The sequence below is a fragment of the Bos mutus genome, chromosome 11 (assembly GCF_027580195.1).
Source record: "Bos mutus isolate GX-2022 chromosome 11, NWIPB_WYAK_1.1, whole genome shotgun sequence".
NCBI lineage: Eukaryota > Metazoa > Chordata > Mammalia > Artiodactyla > Bovidae > Bos > Bos mutus.
The window spans coordinates 708,611-725,936 of record NC_091627.1 but is presented as its reverse complement, the minus strand read 5'-3'; the positions used below and the strand labels follow the sequence as shown (position 1 = coordinate 725,936).

The window sequence follows — 17,326 nt, the reverse complement described above, 5'->3', positions numbered from 1 at the left end:
CCCCTGCCTGCACCAGCTGGGCGACAGTTCCTTCTCCAAATGCAGTCATCCAGTACCGGACAGGAGGCCCTCAGGCCCTGTACCCCACTGTGGTTGCAGCCAGCCTTCGTCCCAGCCCCAGCTCAGACGGGCCCCAGGGCTGTGCCCACAGCGCCTCAGGGAGTCAGGCAGGCTCCGGGGCTCAGGTGGGCTGCCTCATGTCCCCGCTGCGCTCACACCCAGTGGCCAGCACAGAGAAGGTCCCTCCCTTTGCCAGCCAGCTCTGCTCTGCCCAGCTGCTCCCACAGTCCTGCCCGGAGCACGCAGGTGGCTCACGCAGGTGCACACACACGCACACACAGGCCCCGCCTGGCCCCCACTGAGCAGAGCAGGCTGACCCCAAGTATCCAGCTTCGCTCTGGCTCCTCAGCCTGGACCCCACCAGGGCTGCCGCTCTGGGTGCCCACTCCCCCCGGCCCGGGCCGTGAGCAGGCCTCAGCTTCGGTGCAGGGCACGAGGTGCAGGCTTTGGCAAAGAGTTTTAATGGCAGAGCTGGCTGCAGCGACAATGCCACATGGGTGGGGCCAGAAGCTGTGGTGGGCAAGGGGCTAGCGGGCAACAGGGCAGGGCCAGATCCCTGAAGCAGCAGGGAGCAGAGACCGGCGGGCGGGCGGGCAGGCGGGCGCTACATGATGGAGCAGGCAGACAGCGGGTTCCGCGCGTGGCACGTGCACGCAGCCCCGCAGTACTGCCGGAAGGTCTGGTAGCAGCTGCCCTCGGGCTCGCCACCCCACTGGCCACCCGACGGGGCGGTCAGCGCCTCGGGTGGCAGGCGGCTCAGGATGGACGTGTTGATAGCCAGCGCAGCCAGGCCGTAGTCAGTGAAGAGCACAGTCTCACGGCGGCAGGTGGGACAAGAGATGAACTTGTACTTGGGGCAGGACTCGTAGAGAATCTGCAGGCACTGCTCACACACGGAGTGCAGGCAGGACAGCACGCGGGGCCGCCTCTGCGTGGCGTTGTACGTGTGCCCGCACGTCGGGCACTCCAGAGGCTCCCCGGCAGCCGCGGCCACCGCTGCCGCAGGGGCCCCCGGGGCCGCAGGGCCGGGCCGGATCACGTACTGGTTCACGATGACCTCATCCGCCGGCGCCACCCGGGGGAAGCCCAGCTCAGCGCTGCCCTTGCGGGGCCGCCGTGGTAGAGGCGGGGTGCAGGGTGCCCCTTCCAGGGCGGGCATGTCCCCCCCACAGGCCTGGTTGACGATGATCTCTGTGTCTGAGGGCCAGGCTCGCTTGGGTGCCAGAGCCGGGGCAGGCCGGGGCGCAGGTGGGAAGCAGGGGGTGGCCGCCTGCAGCTCAGGGAACTTCTCAGGGTGGACCATCTTCATGGCCTCCATCTTGAGGATGACATGGGGGCCCTTCAGGCAGGACATGAGGAAGCCTGGCCAGCCACCGCCCACCTCGGGCCCTGGGTCAGCCGGCATCCGGCTGTCTCCAGTCAGACTGGGTGCTCGGGTAGGGGGGGGCGTTGGGTGGGGCCGGGGGGGCAGTGAGGGGACAGCATCCTGGTTGCCCTGTGGACTCCTGGGGGAGGCGGGCAAAAGCTTGGGGGGAAGGGCCCCCCCCAGAGGCCACAGTGGCTTCTCAGGTCCGGTGCGCGGGGGAGGAGGAAGGGGCGGGGGAGGAGGAGAGGGGCACGGGGGTGTGGGCGGCTGCCCTGGGCCAGAGGTCGGGCCCAGGGGCTCACCCAGGGTCTCTGGCCTCTGAGGCTGGCCAGGGGGCGTTGCAGGAGGTCCCCCTGCAGCCGAGATCAGCCGTCCCGGGGCCCGGACATCCGGGCAGGCAGGGGCTAGGTGGGCCCCATGGCTCCAGGACAGGGCGCCCAGGGAAGGCAGCTAGCCTGAGCGCTGGCCGCCAAAGGACCCGGGCAGCAAGCTCGGGGTTGGCGGCGGAAGCACAGGAGAGGCCGGGGCTGGGCCGGAGCTGCAGGTGAGAGACGCCGTGAGGTCAGCACCTGGGCCCACCCTCACCCTGCACAAAAGACCGGGCGCCCGACCTCTGACCCCGACCCTCGCCAGACTCGGAACCCAGCCCCTTCCGCAGCCCCTCGCGCCCGAGGCCCGACCTCTGCCCAGAAGTGGGGGCAGGCGAGCGAAGACCCCGCGCTGTCCCGCCCCGCCCGCACTCACCTGCCCCAGCCTGGCGTCCCCGGGCCGGGCCGCGCGCCGCCGCCTCCGCAGAGGTTGTCTCAAAGGCAGGCCTGGATGCGGCGCCCGAGCCTTGGCTCGGCGGCTCCGGAGGCTCCGGCGGCTACCTCGGGCGATGGCCGGGCCGCGGCGGCTCCCGGGGGCGTGGGGCGCGGGCGCGGGGCTCGGCGCGGCGGCGGCGGCAGGTGCGTGCGGAGCGTGGCGCGTTCTGCGGCGGAGGCGCGGGGACCGCAGTGCGCGCGGCGCCCGCAGCGCCACCCCCCGTCTGGGGACCCGCGCGGGGTCCGCGGGGCGGGGCCAGTCTCTCTGCCGCCCCTCGATCCGCCGCGGGCCTGGCGCCCGCTCTGGGGGTCGCCCTCCCCCTCCCGCCGCGGGCCCCGTGGGGGTCGGGATCCCCACAGCAGGCCCCCTCCCGTCTCCCCCACCTCCGGGCCGCCTGCTGACCCTGGGTCCTGGTCAAGCCCCCTGCCCGATTCCGGAAGGGAAGGAGTGCTCTGAGATCTCACAATACCAGAGGGAGGAAGGGGAGAGGGAGCCCTAGGGTGGTCCCAGGAAAGCTGGCCCCGGGGCCCCCACCGTGAGACTGCCGTGTGACCTCTGCAGAGGCAGGGTCTCTGTCAGTCCTTCCCCTCGGCCCCCAGAGAATGCCTCGGGTTGTTCCGGCTCACAGGTGCCCAGCTCAGGCCCGCTGAGGGCAGAAGAGGGTGAGCAGGGGTGGGCAAAGCACACATAGAAGGAGTGGGCGATGGAGGAACCCTGGCTGGGAGAGTGCTCCAAGGACAGGACGCTGGGTGGTGTAAGGGGTACGCAGCAGGTCAGACCGACAGCAGGACAGGCCCCATGGGGCAGCTCACGGAGGACACGCACCTACACGTACAGGCAGGGTGGCCTTTCCGGCACCCCCTGGCAGGTCACGGGTCATCACACAGCTGTGTGCTAACCTGATCCCACCCAGCAAGGCCCCATTCCTTTCTGCTTCTTCCTCGGGCCAGACTTCCCTGTGCCCCAGGATACACCCTCTGCCTGTGAGAAGCTGTCAGGTGAGAGGGAGGGCAGGGAACTGACGTGGCCTGGGCCTCCAGAGTGCCTTTCTTTAACCTGTCGTGGCCACGACGTGGCTTGCCGGCGTTCCTTTGACCAGCACTGGGCCCTGCTTCTGACCCTGGACAGACCCAGCCCCTCTGGCCACAGCTGCTCTGCTCTGTTACAGGCCAGAGTGCCCCTAGCTATAGCCCTAAGCCCAGCTCCTGCAGGGCAGCAGAGCCCAGTGTGGTCGGCATTCCTGACGAAGGGCCCCACGTGGGCAGGAGGCTGGAAAGGTGTTCTGGGCCCACAGGCCCGACTTTGCTCTCTCTGAGACCTCAGTCTAGTGCCTGCCCTTCAGTGTCACCCACCACTCCAGTGTGAGAGCTGTGCACGTGAGCAGGTGCCCAAGGGAGGGGCAGCGAGGGGCCCTGGCCCGAAGGCCGGGAAACTGAGGCAGCCTCGGCCAAGGGAGGGCTGGGGGTCCAGCCTGGGCAGCCGCTCTGCTCAGCCCCGTCCTGCCCCAACTCGAGGCCCCGCCCCGTGCCCGAGGCCCCGCCCCTGGGCTGAGGCCCCGCCCCGCCCGGGCCTGGAAGCGCAGCGCCGGGGCGGCCCAAGCCCGGGTCTGGCGGGAAGGGGCCGGCTGACCCCGAGCCTGGTCTTTGGGAAAACCCTCGAGCGCGGAGGCTTCTGGGGACTACAGTCCGCACCAGCCGCCCGCTTCCTTCCAGGCCAGGTTTGCGCACGCGCCGGCCCCCGCCCCTCCGCCGAGGCGGACGCTGTGGGGCGGCGGGCGGGGCCCGCGGAGCCTGCGCGGTGGGCTCTGACCTGCACGTTGGGCCGTGCGCGGTGGGCTTGCGCCGTGGGGCCCCCGATTCCGGCTCTGGCCCGGTTCCCCCCGCATCCGGTGCCGCATCGGTAGAGCTTGTGCCCAGACCGGTCTGACTGGCCCCACACCAGCCGCGCGGGTCAGCTGGCCTCTGGGCCACGTCTGATTGGACGCTGCCCTTCCCGGAGGCGCCCCCCCCACCCCGCGCCGCCCCGAGCGCGAAGGACGAGGGGTGCGGGCCCGGCCGCCCCAGGCGGAGCTCGCCAGTGCCAGGCCCTGCGCCGAGAGCGCACGTCCACTGTGACCCCGCACATAGCGACCCCAGGGCATGGCAGGCGCCAAGCGCCACCTAGGACTTGAAGCTGGGGGAGGTGGGAGGGCCAAGCATGGGGGCCCTGAGAGACGGAGGGCCTGTCCACAGGACCCCCGACCAGAGCAAAACTGTAGTTTCAGAAATGAGCAGGAAACGCCACTTGTGTATGAAACTCATGTTGCCAATAGAGAGATAAGTAAGTTTTATCGGCAAAGGTATGCAAACCAAACATTTTTTATCAGTTAGAAATACCGTAAGCCTCCGAGCAGAGCAGCGTGCTCACTAATGCCCTGGTTTCTGCCTGCGGGGAAGAGGCTGAGGTCACCGTGCAGGCCTCTCCCTCCACTTCAAAGCGGTGGCTTTGAGACTGTGGGTGACAGCCAGGCCCCAGACCATCTGCGGGCCTGACCCAGGCTCCTGTCCTGCATTCCGGTGACCTGCCAGCTCCCTGAGGGCCAGGACATGCCCCAGATGGGTCAAGGCTGAATCAGCCAGGCTGGCAGGGTCCCCGGGAGCCCAGGCCTGGCCACCGCCCATCCAGGAAAGGAAGGGTGGGTGGCCACTGTGCTGGAGGAGCTGGGGCCTCCTGGCATCTTGGGAACCCCGTCTTTGAGCCCCGCCCAAGGCCCCACCCCTCCCCAGGAGGGAAAAGGCAGCTACCGGAGGCTCAGCTCACAGGCGCGGGGACCTGGGCAAGAGGACAGCGCGCCGCCACCACCGCTCCAGGTGGGTCCTGGGCTGAGGGACTTCCCCATCCGCGGTAGGACCAGCTTAGCTGTGTCTCCCAGCCCCCCACCCCCACCCCGCTTCCAGCTCCATCACAAGGCCCTGCCACTCAAGGAGGGTGGAGGACACCTGGGGACAGCTGAGAGATGCTGTCCCTCACGGTCCCTGCACTCTGCCATCTTGCACACACACACACACAGGCCTTGCACACTCAGGCGCTTTCACGACCTGGCTTACCTTGGGATGCAGCTGTTGCCCTCCATGGAGCTGACTTTGTCTCCTTTGCTCACCTTTGCCAGGCAGGGCCATGGACCCCCATGAGACGCTCGTCAAGAACCCATATGCCCACATAAGCATTCCGAGGGCTCACCTGCGGCCTGAGCTGGGGCAGCAGCGGAAGGCGGGCCCATCCTCTGCAGAGTCGCAGCCTCTGCCCGTGAGGTCCTGCACCCTGGAGCCTCTGGAGGAGGCCCCGGGACCCAAGGGCACCAAGGGGGCTGCCTCCATCCAGGGCCGGCCAGCCTGTCAGCAGCCCTGTAAGCCCTGTGGCAGCGGGCAGCGCCCGGCAGGACTGGCCTACGCCGGCCCGCTGCCCGCCCAGCGCGGCGACGACATTGCCCATCACTGCTGGTGCTGCCCCTGCTGCTCCTGCTGCCACTGCCCCCGCTTCTGCCGCTGCCACAGCTGCTGCTGCGTCGTCTCCTAGCCCGGCCCCCACTGGCCCCGAGGCCCGGCGCTGCCAGCCGGCCTCTGCTCAGGCGGCCACGGCAAGGGCCTGGATGGTTGGGACTGCCACTGTGGCGTTGTCACGGGCACTGGCCACTCCCCTCCCTGGACAGCTGCAGCCAACCCACCGGGAAGGCTGACAGGCCAGCCCAGGGCCCTGGAACGGAGCCCTGGGCACTGCCTGTGCTGGGGACTCCCTTGACCACCTCTTCGAGGCCCAGGCTCAAGCAATAAAGCTGTGCGAGCTCCATTCTGGACACTTCTTCCTTGCCACTGTCCCCTTTGGGAGGGTCCCAGGCTAAACGCCACCAGAGACCGCCAGCCTCTGTGGGACAGTCACGGTGGGGGCAGCTTCAGGACAACCTGACCTGCGGCCTCAGGTTGGCCCATGGGCTGGACAAGAAGGCCAGTTGGGGGCAGGTTAGACAGCAGGAAGATGCTGTGCGTGGAACCGGGTGCCAAGCCTGAGACAAGCTCCCAGAGGAGGGCCCGGTTGGCAGCACCGTGGTGGGTGGAGCCAGCGCGGGCAGGTTTCCAGGGGTGGGAGCCCAGGGCCCAGCACCCGGCCCGGCCCACCCGTGAGTCACCGCCCTGCCTCGGCCAGTGCGTCTTCCTGGTTTCCCACAGAACACCCCGGTCCCGATGTCTGCCGTGTGCTGTTCCCCACTGCCCTGCCTCTGGGGCCCGGGCTCTGTGGAGGTGGGAACACAGTGCTGGGCCAGACCCGTCTCCCAGCTGTCTGGGCAGCACGGCATGCCTGCGTGGGAGGCCGGGGGCGCTGAGCCACTCGGGCCTGGGGTGAGGCAGGGAAGCGCATGTGCAGGGGGAGCATCCAGGCCAGCACCAGGTGCCTTGATGTTTCCGGGATGGGGCAGACAGCTGGAGGAGGCGAGCTGGCCTCGCAGGACAGACGGGTCCCGGTGACAGCCCTCCCCTGACCCCTGGTGACTGGCCGCGTGGCAGGACCAGTCTCTGGGTGTGGGCAGACATGTCATTGGCCTGACTACATGGGGACTCAGGCATGCCAGGTTCCCGGCCCCTGGCCCCTGGCTGGCCCCCACAGGAAGATGACCCCACCCGGGGCAGCCACAGAAACCCGTCCAACCAGCCCAGGAGGCCGAGGACTGCCAGAGTGGTGGGAGTGAGGAGGGGCCCTCTGGCCCTTGGCCTCCTCCAGCGGGGGAGGTTCTGGGGTCTGACTCCTTCCCAGCCCTCCCCGACACACCCCATCCTGCTATGCCACCGGGCTGGGCCTGGGGCCTCGGCCAGGTGTATGCCAGGGGGAGGTGACCTCTGAAGGGGTGCCTGGGGCTTTCCATAGCGCCCTGTGCTGGGAGTTTCTGGGTGGTCTCTCCACTCCTGTGCTCACGGGCCTCCTCGTGGGGCTAGCTTGTGATGGGAACACCGAGGGGATGGAAAGGCACCGCGACAGTTCAGCACGGACACGCACACAGTGACTGAGCCACAGGGTGGCGGGGCCCCTCAGGGCGCTGAGCTTGTGGGGGTCCTGGCAGGTTTCCTGGAGGAGGTGACGTCTGAACCGAGTGCTGAAGAGCAGGCAGCACCCAGGTGGAAGCCAGAAAGCTTTCCTGTTGTGAGTGGTGGTCGAGTATGAGTGGGCGCAGATCCGGGTCACAAGGCAGGAAGCTGGGCAGCGCTGCGCAGCGTGGGTGGGTGGGGGCGGGGCAGGCAGAGCAGGGGCGTCTCCAGCCCAGTTGGCAGTGTTGGTGGATCCAGTTGCAAGCGCTTTGTGGCTGAAAGGGGAGCCCACGCAGCCCGCAGCCACCACCTGCCTCCCCGCTGACTGGTCCACGTTCAGCCAGTAACGTGAGCCCCAGGGAGGGAGCCCCAGGCGCCCCAGGTCCCCCCAGCCCGCCCCCGGCCACCCTCGATCTGGACACAGCCGCCTGGCAGAGCAGACGCAGGTAAGACAGACCTGGGGCTCGAGCAGGCGGCTGGGGGGTGGGTATGAGCCTGGGAGGGTGCCCGAGGGCCACCGAGACAGGACCGCAGGCCAGGGTGCTGCCTCACTGGCAGTCACGAGGACTGAGGCTGTGCCCAGGCCCCGGTGTCGGGCAGCCCCACTGGCCACTGCCCACCTCCCACGTCTGCAGAGGCCTGGATTCCTGTCCTCTGGGGCGGGGGGAGCACTTCCCGTGCGGAGCCCAAGCCCGGGGGATGCTTGCAGAGGCTATACCTTGCCCCCTCCATATCCCTCCCCAGGATGCTGCTGCCGGAGGGGCACTCAGCCTCTGAAGAGGCCGCAGCCGCTGGGCCCCAGTGCGGTGACTGCATCGTCTGCTACTCGGCCTATGACCTCGCCGGGCACCTGCCCCGCCGCCTCTACTGCGGCCACACTGTCTGCCAGGCGTGCGTGCGGCGGCTGGCCACGCCGGCCCCTGCGCAGCGCTGGGTCCCCTGCCCGCAGTGCCGCCAGAGCACGCCCATGCCCCGTGGAGGGGTGGCCATGCTGGACCTCGACCTGGCCGCCTTCCTGGCCATCAGGGCCGGACGGGGGCCGTCTCGCCTGGAGCCACAGCCCCCCGGGCCCTGCAAGGGCAGCCCCACTGTCACTCAGCAGCCGGCCAGGCTCCTCCCCGCGTCGGGCCCCCCGCCCCGCTTCCTCCAGCCCGGAGGCTGCTGCCCGGGCTGCCGCAGCCTCTGCTGGGATCCCTCAGGCAGCCCCCAGCTCTGAGCGCTGCTCAGCGCTGCCCCTCGGAAGGGAGCCTCGGCCTGCAGCACGAGGCACCGCCTTCCCGAAACAGCTCTGGTGTTCGCCCCGGGGCCGCCACCTAAGGTCGTGAGCTATGCCCACAGCGCTGTGCGCCCCTGCGGGAGCTGGAATCCGGGCCAGGACCCCCAGGCCCCACGGTGGTCTGCGTGCACTGCAGGGGCGCTGCTGTCAGAGTCGCCTGCGAGCCCAGCCCAGGTCTGGACGCGGCTCAGCGGCGGCTCCTGAAAGGGTCTGGGGGCCGGTGTCCGGGCCTTGGCTGCAGGCTGGGGGGGCAGGCCCAGCAGAGGCCGCTCCTGGCCTGATCGAGGAGGCCCCCTCCTTACAGAGCCCTGAGCCCAGCGGGAGGGTCTCTGCCTTCACCCCCTGTGAAGCCCGCCTGCTCAGTGCCCCCGGCTCCCGCCGTGACGGGTGCTGTTGGGGAGGACAAGCACGATGGCTGCTGCTGTAGGTGTGCAGGGAGCTCCAAGCCGGGGGCGCTGCCGACGGGCGCTCACGACAGCCGCCCCTCCCCGGGCCTGTGGCGTCCTCTGCCTTCCAGGGGCGGCCACACAGACCTCAGAGGGACCAGAGACAGACCCCACAGGTCAGACTGCCACACGCCCACCCCCGCTCGGGAAGGGGCTGCTGCTCAGGATCCCTGGAAGGGCCGAGGGGCCCGCCCCAGCCGTGGGGGGCAGGATGGGAGGGACGGGCCAAAGAATGTGCTGAGAGGACAGTCAGAAAGTTCCTCCTTCCCGAGGACAAAGTCCCCCAGCACCGACGGTTGGTGGACAGCAGGCAGGGGCTCGAGACAGCAGCCAGCTGGGGCGGGGCTGGCCCCCGCGGGGCCACTCACCCTCCCCGCATCTCCGGAGCGGGAAGGGGCCCGACTCCAGAAACAGGCACCTGTGAACAAGGGGGCCGGACTCAGCTGGGGAGAGAAACAGGTGGGCTCGGGTGCCGGGCTGAAGAGCAGTGTGGCCTGGGGTGGGCCCTCCTCCCACTTGCAGGAGAAGTCAGTGACACCTGTGACTGTGACCGTTGCTGGCCACCTCTGGGGCTGCGCCGCTTGGGAGCTCTGCTAGGCCCAGCCCTGAACTGGATGACCTCGGGGGTTGCTGCCCTCCCTGCCCACCTGGTGCAAAGAGCTTCCTTCTGGCCATGTGACAGCGGCAGGACAGGCACGAGAAGGCCTGCAGAGACGAGGGCGGACTTCCCGAGGGGTCCCCAGGATGGCCGGCCAGAGTGCCAGCATCCCGCCTGCCGCAGGTGGCCAGCACGCAGCATCCTGTCATGTCCCTCAGACGTCCACGTGCGAGAGCCCAGCTCTGGGGGCCAGCAGCCCAGCCCTGCTCACCCCTGGGTGACGGTGGGGCCTGGAAGAGGCCGGCACCCAGGGCTGCGATGGTACCCCTGGGGGGCCCTTGGCTCCTTGGTAAACATTAATGGGCTCAGTACACGGCAGGTCATGTGTGCGCCCAGCGGATCTTTGACCTGCAGCTGCTCTCGGCCCGTGTCTCCTCCCCGAAGGTGCCCCTCACTGCCCACACAGGTAGGAGCTTCTAGAACCAGGCGGGGGCCCAGGACACTGGGGTCAGGGCTGGGTGACCTCCAGGCCCAGGGCTTAGCGCCCACCTCACTCTCCAGCAGCTGAGGTTGAGCGACCAGCTTGGGGGCAGCCAGAGCGAGGGGTTACCGCAGGCTCCCCAGGACCTAGACCCTGGGGGTCCAGGCCCAGCAGGCTGAGGAAGGAGCCTTGAGGTGGGAGGGCGTCAAGCCCCTTGTCCTGCTCCCCACCACTGGGAGTGGACCCTTATCAAGTGGAGACATTGCTGTTTGGTACCAAATGCCAAAGTCTAAGCTGTGACTGTCTGCAATGGTCTCTGTGACACCCAATAGGAGACGCCCCGGAGTCCCGACCACTTCTGGCTACACCCTAGTACCCTGGGTCACCCACTAGCCCTTCCTCCAGCCAGAACCAGCAGCGAGCCAGGGATCCCTCCACTCTGTCCCCCCAAACCAGACTGAATTTGCCTGACAGCCACCTGGGGTCACTATAGCCATCCCCCTGCAGACGGAGGAAGGGGGAGACCACTGAGGCCAACAGCAGGTGGGAAGGGGGGACAGTGGGAAGGTCTCGGGCCAGGACACCCCGAGAGCTGGCGGGCAGGGGGCAGCGTTGAACTGCCCTTCTCGCCAGCAGGTCTGGGTCTGGGCCTGGGTCCGTTCCTGCCTGAAATCATGCCGCATCCCCTCACCGGGGGCCCGGCCCCTCCCGCCCCTCTGGACACACTTGGCCTGCTGGACCAGAGGCTGGGAGACGCAGGTACCAGAGACCCAGGGGCCCAACCTCCACCGCATCCCTGCCCACCCACCTGGCCCCTGACTCATCGCGCTGGGGAAGCTGGGCGAGGGGTACTAGCCGGTCCCCAGGAGAGCCCACGAGCCAGACCCCTCCTTCCCGCTCCTGTCCCTCACCCCAAGCCCCTGTGTTGTGGGCCCCACCTGAAGGTGTCCAGGAAACAGCTAGGTCCCTGGCCCTAGCTGACCCCAACCCCTGCAGGGATCTCTGGTTCTGCCTCCCTCCTGGAAGACAGAGACATGGACCCCTGGGCCCTCCCTCAGCTGAAGGACACCGGACAGGCCTGGAGAGGTAGGTCTGGAGGCAGCGGGTGGCTGGCCCGGCATGGCTGCACCTTGCTGGGTGTGAGTCTGGAGAGGGTTCTCGGGGAGAGAGCGAGGATGAGCTCTGCTCCAACAGGCCACATGGAAACGCTCCACAGACCCCAACCAGGGCACCCGGTCCTTCACTGGGACTGCTACAGGCCGCGCTGGCCCTCCTCCTCTGTCCTGTGGGCAGTCAGGCTCCCAGGAGACCCCAGAGGGCTGTCGGCCTCAGCATTCTGCCAAGGGACAGAGAAGGGGGGTTGAGGCCCTGCCCTGGGAAAGGGGAGAAAAAGAAGGGGCCTGGGAAAAGGGTGCACGGGAGGCCCCGCCAAGGACCTCCCTGGAATGTGTCTTCAGAGCTCAGTGCGGCCGGCAGGGCGCTGCGGGTGCTCACTGGCTTCCTCAAGGCCTGTGGGCTGCTGGGCGGCCTCTACCTCTTCATCTGCTCCCTGGACATCCTCAGCTCCGCCTTCCAGCTGCTAGGCAGTGAGTGACCCACCAGGTGGCTGTGGGCTGGTGGCCAGCCTGGCCTCCCCAGCCTCAGGACACCTGTCTCCCGGATGCAGGCAAAGTAACCGGAGACATCTTCAAGGATAACGTGGTGCTGTCCAACCCTGTGGCTGGACTGGTCATTGGCGTGCTGGTCACAGTCCTGGTGCAGAGCTCCAGCACGTCCTCCTCCATCGTGGTCAGCATGGTGGCCTCCAAGCGTGAGTGCCCCTCCCCTCCGGGGATGGTGGGGGGGTGGGAGTGGCTGGCTGACGCAGCGCCCCCACAGTGCTGACCGTCCGGGCCTCTGTGCCCATCATCATGGGTGTCAACGTGGGCACATCCATCACCAGCACCCTGGTCTCGATGGCACAGTCAGGGGACCGGGACGAGTTTCGGAGGTGAGCGGGGTAAGGGGCAGGCAGGGGCCGGGGCGGCGATCCGGATGGTGGCCAAGACCGGCACCCAGCTGCCTCTGTGTGACTCCAGAGCCTTCGGCGGCTCGGCTGTGCACGGCATCTTCAACTGGCTCACGGCGCTGGTCCTGCTGCCGCTGGAGAGTGCCGCGGCCCCCCTGGAGAGGCTCAGTGCGCTGATCCTGGGCACCGCCAGCCTGCAGCCCGGGGGGCACGCGCCCGACATCCTCAAGGTGCTGACCCGGCCGCTCACACACCTCATCGTGCAGGTGAGGCGGCTGGCTCCTTTCCGGCAGGCCGCACAGGCCAGGGCCTGGCTGGAAGGGCTTTGCTGGGGAGACCGGTCTGGGCCCGGGGTCGGGCGGGGCAAGAGAGGGATCCAGCGCGGTGGCCCTGGCTGCAGTCCTCCAAGCCCCAGGCCAGCCCTGAAGAACCGACGCTAGACCCGGATCCTCTGTCCCCAGCTGGACGCTGATGTCCTTATGGGCAGTGCCACGGGCAACACCACCAACCGGAGCCTTATTAAGCGATGGTGCGGCACCAGGGAGCAGACGGTGAGGCGCCGCTAATCCCTGACCCCAGACCCGCCGAATTACCCGGCCCCGCCTACTCTGAGCCCGTCCTGAGCCTCACCGCCTTGCCTTCCCAGACCGCGGGAAACAGCAGCTACTGCGGAGCGGCGGCGGGGGGCCCCTGCCCTGGGAAGAACGGCTCTGCGTCTGAGGAGCCCTTGCCCTGTGAGGCCCGGCCCCGCGCGCCGCCCCGCGCGCCGCCCCGCGCGCCCCCGCCAGCCCCCGCCGCCCCGCGCGCCCCCGCCGCCCCGTGCAGCTCGCGGCTCACCTGCCCCCGCCCTGCCCCAGGCCGCCACCTGTTTGCGGGCACGGCGCTCGCGGACCTGGCCGTGGGCCTCATCCTGCTGGCCGCCTCCCTGCTCGTGCTCTGCTCCTGCCTCGTCCTCATTGTCAAGCTGCTCAACTCCACTCTGCGGGGCCGCGTCGCCCAGGCCGTGAGGACAGTCATCAACGCCGGTGCGGCGGGAAGCGGGGCCGCCGCGGGGGTGGGGGCGGGGAAGCGGGACTCGGGGTCACCGGCCCTCGCTCCGCAGACTTCCCCCGCCCGTTTGGCTGGCTCAGCGGCTACCTGGCCATGCTCGTGGGCGCCGGCCTGACCTTCGCGCTCCAAAGCAGCAGCGTCTTCACCGCGGCCACAGTGCCGCTCATCGGTGAGCAGAGCCCGCAGCGCCTGGGGGTGGGCTCAGGGCCCGTGGTGACCCCCGGCTCCCCCAGGGGTCGGGGTGATCAGCCTGGAGCCAGCGTACCCTCTCTTCCTTGGTGGGGAGTGGGTGGACTCAGGGCCCGTGATGACCCCTGGCTCCCCCAGGGGTCGGGGTGATCAGCCTGGAGCCAGCGTACCCTCTCTTCCTTGGTGGGGAGTGGGTGGGCTCAGGGCCGGTGATGACCCCTGGCTCCCCCAGGGGTCGGGGTGATCAGCCTGGAGCGAGCATATCCTCTCTTCCTGGGCTCCAACACTGGCACCACCACCACGGCCCTGCTGGCAGCTCTGGCCAGCCCCTCGGACATGCTGCTCAGCGCCGTCCAGGTACCGCCCTCCCGCACCCTCCCCGGCCTGCAGGCCCCTCCATTCCCAACACGGGCCTGGGACTTCCGCTCTGGGTCAGTCCCCCTCCTGTCCGGTCCTGTAGGCTGGTGGTGGGATGTGTGTCCTGGGGCCTCAGGCCCTGGCTCTCCAGGACTCCACCTCTGGCTGCCCACTCAAGCCCACAGCCTCGCCTCCTGGGACCCCAAGGACCCTGTGGGACTTGTCCGGGTCCCAGGCCTTCCCCTCTTCCCCTGCAACCTCGTCATTTCCAGGACCCTGTAGCCCCAGGTCTTCTTCCCGGTTCCAGCTGGCGGCTCTCCTGAGGGACCGCTGTGGCCTCAAGCCCCTCCATCTCACCGCCTTGGGATGCCCTCCACCCCCAGCGGCCTAAATGGCACAGGTCCCCACTTGGACGACTCCCCAGCTCCCTCCGTTCTCCCCTACCCAGTCCCAATTCTGCCTCCAGGACGCCTCCCGCCAGCCCCCCAGCTCTGAGCCCCACGCCCAGTCCCATTCAGTCCCTCTGATTCTCTCCAGATTGGCCCTTGGGCCCCACTGCCTCCATCCCAGCGCCCTAATAGGTGCAGCTCTCGAAGGCCTGGATCTCACTGGGCTGCTGCCCACAAGAAGAGATAAACCCCAGCGCTCCCCCACTCCCACCTGCTCTCTCGCCTCGGTTCTGTCTCTGTCCATTTAGAACCTCCCAGTGCAGAGCCCTGATCCCCTCCTCCAGGAAGCCCTCCAGAATGCACCCACCACAGCGACTCCTCGACTTCTCCAGCAACCCCTGGAGAGAGTTGTGTTCCCTCCACGTGTAGCCCTGCAACTCCTCACAGGAGCCAGGCCAGAACCTGGGGCTGGGTGGCTAAGCCCACTGAGGGATGAGCATGAGTAGGGTCGCTGTGGATGAAGCATAGGCGAGTGAAGCCAGCTCAGGGGAAGGTGGAATCCACAGGGCCATCAGAGACATAGTTACCACATGGCGATGCCGTACTAGGCTCCTGAGCCTCAGGGCACTGTGGGGTGTGGGAAGAGCGTGCCCACCACAGTGACCATCAGGGAGGGGCATGCCTCCCAGGGAGCCCAGGCTCCTGAGGCCCTCCCTCCCTCCCTCCAGGTCGCTCTCATCCACTTCTTCTTCAACCTGGCGGGTATCCTGCTGTGGTATGTGGTGCCCATCCTCCGGCTGCCTGTCCCGCTGGCCAAGTACTTTGGGAACCTGACCGCCAGCTACCGCTGGGTGGCTGTCGCCTACCTGCTGCTCTGCTTCCTGGTGCTGCCACTGGCCGCCTTCGGGCTCTCCCTGGCGGGGGGCGCAGTGCTGGCTGCAGTCGGGGCACCCTTGGTAGTGCTGGTGCTCCTCGTCGCCCTGGTCACTGTCCTGCAGCGGCACCGGCCCGCCTGGCTGCCCCGCCGCCTGCGCTCCTGGGTCTGGCTGCCCCTCTGGCTCCGCTCTCTGGAGCCCTGGGACCTCCTGGTGAGACGCTGCTGCCCCTGCAAGGCCTGCAGCCCCCCTCAGGCTGTGGCCAAGGAGGCCCACTGCTACGAGAACCCCCAGGTTCTGGCCTCCCAGCAGTTGTGAAGGGTGGACGTGCCTCACCCCCTCGCCCCATTGACCTCTGGCGGCCCTGGGGGATCCCAGTAGCTGCGGACTTCTGAGTCACCTGAGTCGCCTTCTTTGCAAATAAAAAAAGTCTGTACCCAGGTGTGGGTGGTCTTCTCTCTCCAATCCGGGGCTGCATGGGGAGGGGCACCCTCGACCCCCAACTTCCCCCTACCCCCGCTTCGACCCCAAACTTTCCCCACCCTACACCCCACCCAGCCCGGTAGGGAGCTGGGGGTGGGGCAGTGCCTTTGCCGCCCTCCAGCGGACACTCGGGGGCCAGCGCCGAGCCCGAGTAGGAGCTGGAAGTCCCTGGAGGTGCGGCCAAACAGCCGAAGCCCGAGCTGTGACTCTCTCTCCGCGGCCGCTGGCGGCAGAAGGCCCTGAGTGCCGCGGATCCGGAGCGTGGAGACCCCGCAGCAAGAAGCTCGGGGTCCAGGGAGGCTGGACGCGGCCGGGGCCTTCCCTGTGGTGCAGGGAGGGAGGGCGGACGCGCGGGCAGCTCCGGCGCCCTGCAGCCCCTGTCGGCGGTCGGCCTGGAGGGAGTCACGTGGTCGCTGCGGGGCCCCGAATTCCGCAGGTGCGTCGCGGAGTGGGGAGGGCACGGGTGAGGACCGGGTGGCCCCGAGGCGCCCCGCTCCCCCGCGTCCCCGCTCTCCTCCCGCGGCGCGGCGCCCGCCGCTGCGGGGCACGGGGCTGCGGGGGCTGCGGGGGCGGCGGGTCGGGGGCGCGGTTACCCATGTCCGCCGGCCTGCACCGGGGCGGCCAGGGGCGCCACCCCGCCGTCCTGGGCAGAGCAGGTGCTCAGTGCCCCCACCCCAGGGAGTGGATCCTGCCCGCCACGCCCGGCGCAGCTCGCCCCTGGAGGCCGCACCTAGGTAAAACATCTCTGGGCCAGGTGCCCACCCGGGACTGGCTCCCCTCCCCCTCCCCGTGCCCGCGCCGCGGGTTTCCACATAGCAAGGCTTTTGTCCGGAGCCGGGCGCTGGTAACCCGACACCAGCCGGACCCTGTGCCGCCACAGCCCTGAGAGGAGAGGGTTGGCGGATCCAGTCTCTCCCCCAGAACTCGGGCACTTTGGGGTGCCCATGTGCAGACCCCTAGGCAGCTCGGATCCGGGGAGGGCTGGGGGTGTGTGTGTGTTGGCTGGTTTCTCGGTTTGCAGCTGCGACCAGTGACCACCTTCTGATCCAGGGATGCTGCCCTGAAGATGGGAGCCACCTTCCTTCCCAGCCCCCCAGGTGTGCCTAGCCAAACCCGGTGGGGGGACAGGTGTGAGTGGTCAGGAAGATGAGACGGGGACCTCAGAACCAATTCCTGTCCACAGTGGCGTCATCTCCCTCGTTCCCGGGTTCTCATAGACCCCCCTTCCCGTGTCCCCCAGCCCCTCTCAGCGCCCCCATGTCTCCTATCCTCCCAACAAGCTTCTAGATCTCCTGAGCCTGGGGCTCACCCTGGCCTCCGGAAGAGCTAGCCACCTGCTCTGAGACCCACAAGGGGCCTCGTGCGAACAAGACCCCTGGGGCAGGTCCATGTACCTATTTTTGGCTTCCCCCCACTTTTGTGACCTCAGGACACACCTGCCCTTCTGACATCAGCCTGACTCCCATGGAAGTCCCTGAGGAGGGGCTGGTCCTGGCTGTTTCCCCAGGGACAGGGGCGGGGGGCTCCCCCTCCCCATTGTGGGAAGGCAGTGAGAGGGGAAGCAAGTACCCAGTGCGTGCACCTCTCCTTCCGGGGGCGGGTGAGGCCACCCACAAAGGCTGACTGCTGGGTCTTTTGAGGCCGTGAACCACTGTCTGCCTGCTGCTCCCGCCAGGCGGTAATGCAGCCTCCCGCTGGGACCATGGCCACCGGTAAACAGAGCTGTCGCTGAGGACGCCTTCAACAGCTGCCGGCTCGGGCGGGAGGGCCAGGTGTCCGGCACTCCCACAGCCCCCACCCACTCTGCCCTGCGTCCCGCTGGGCCACAGACCCCCACTGGGCCCGGACCTCCCCCCAGCCTGGACCCGGTGGCTCACAGGAGCCCACCGC

At 68.6% G+C, this 17,326-nt stretch overlaps 4 protein-coding genes across 5 annotated transcripts; 3 read left to right on the top strand and 1 right to left on the bottom strand.

Moving 5' to 3' along the window:
- Positions 1–500: 500 nt before the first annotated feature.
- Positions 501–4,142, bottom strand: RNF208 (ring finger protein 208). Of its 2 annotated transcripts, none has more exons than XM_070378620.1 (2): positions 2,171–4,142; positions 501–1,964 (listed from the first exon to the last, which is right to left on the bottom strand). In XM_070378620.1, the coding sequence occupies exon 2, from the start codon at positions 1,463–1,465 to the stop codon at positions 665–667; it is 801 nt and encodes a 266-aa protein (XP_070234721.1). In that variant the 5' UTR covers positions 1,466–1,964; positions 2,171–4,142; the 3' UTR covers positions 501–664. The 2 variants fall into 2 exon arrangements, with proteins under 2 accessions (XP_070234721.1, XP_070234722.1); XM_070378621.1 differs by having other exon boundaries at positions 4,040–4,139.
- Positions 4,143–4,330: 188 nt separating this feature from the next.
- Positions 4,331–7,482, top strand: CYSRT1 (cysteine rich tail 1). Its single transcript, XM_005908637.3, has 2 exons — positions 4,331–5,079; positions 5,379–7,482. The coding sequence occupies exon 2, from the start codon at positions 5,387–5,389 to the stop codon at positions 5,783–5,785; it is 399 nt and encodes a 132-aa protein (XP_005908699.2). The 5' UTR covers positions 4,331–5,079; positions 5,379–5,386; the 3' UTR covers positions 5,786–7,482.
- A 216-nt stretch (positions 7,483–7,698) lies between these two features.
- RNF224 (ring finger protein 224) lies at positions 7,699–10,405 on the top strand. The gene has a single exon (XM_070380091.1). The coding sequence runs from the start codon at positions 8,030–8,032 to the stop codon at positions 8,498–8,500; it is 471 nt and encodes a 156-aa protein (XP_070236192.1). The 5' UTR covers positions 7,699–8,029; the 3' UTR covers positions 8,501–10,405.
- On the top strand, positions 8,613–15,389 carry SLC34A3 (solute carrier family 34 member 3). Its single transcript, XM_070380075.1, has 17 exons — positions 8,613–8,734; positions 8,865–8,983; positions 9,078–9,122; positions 9,823–9,887; positions 9,974–10,070; positions 10,722–10,844; positions 11,082–11,171; positions 11,543–11,671; positions 11,752–11,895; positions 11,964–12,075; positions 12,164–12,359; positions 12,555–12,644; positions 12,740–12,827; positions 12,951–13,118; positions 13,196–13,312; positions 13,565–13,689; positions 14,807–15,389. The coding sequence occupies exons 1-17, from the start codon at positions 8,613–8,615 to the stop codon at positions 15,269–15,271; spliced, it is 2,295 nt and encodes a 764-aa protein (XP_070236176.1). The 3' UTR covers positions 15,272–15,389.
- Positions 15,390–17,326: the final 1,937 nt, after the last annotated feature.

Bases quoted from the DNA above. Each gene is read 5' to 3' on its own strand.
- RNF208 (XM_070378620.1), bottom strand. From the start codon at position 1,465: ATGCCGGCTGACCCAGGGCCCGAGGTGGGCGGTGGCTGGCCAGGCTTC.
- CYSRT1 (XM_005908637.3), top strand. From the start codon at position 5,387: ATGGACCCCCATGAGACGCTCGTCAAGAACCCATATGCCCACATAAGC.
- RNF224 (XM_070380091.1), top strand. From the start codon at position 8,030: ATGCTGCTGCCGGAGGGGCACTCAGCCTCTGAAGAGGCCGCAGCCGCT.
- SLC34A3 (XM_070380075.1), top strand. From the start codon at position 8,613: ATGCCCACAGCGCTGTGCGCCCCTGCGGGAGCTGGAATCCGGGCCAGG. The intron at 8,984-9,077 runs GTAGGTGTGCAG...TCTGCCTTCCAG, and splicing joins CAAGCACGATGGCTGCTGCT to GGGCGGCCACACAGACCTCA. The intron at 13,119-13,195 runs GTGCGGCGGGAA...CTCGCTCCGCAG, and splicing joins GAGGACAGTCATCAACGCCG to ACTTCCCCCGCCCGTTTGGC.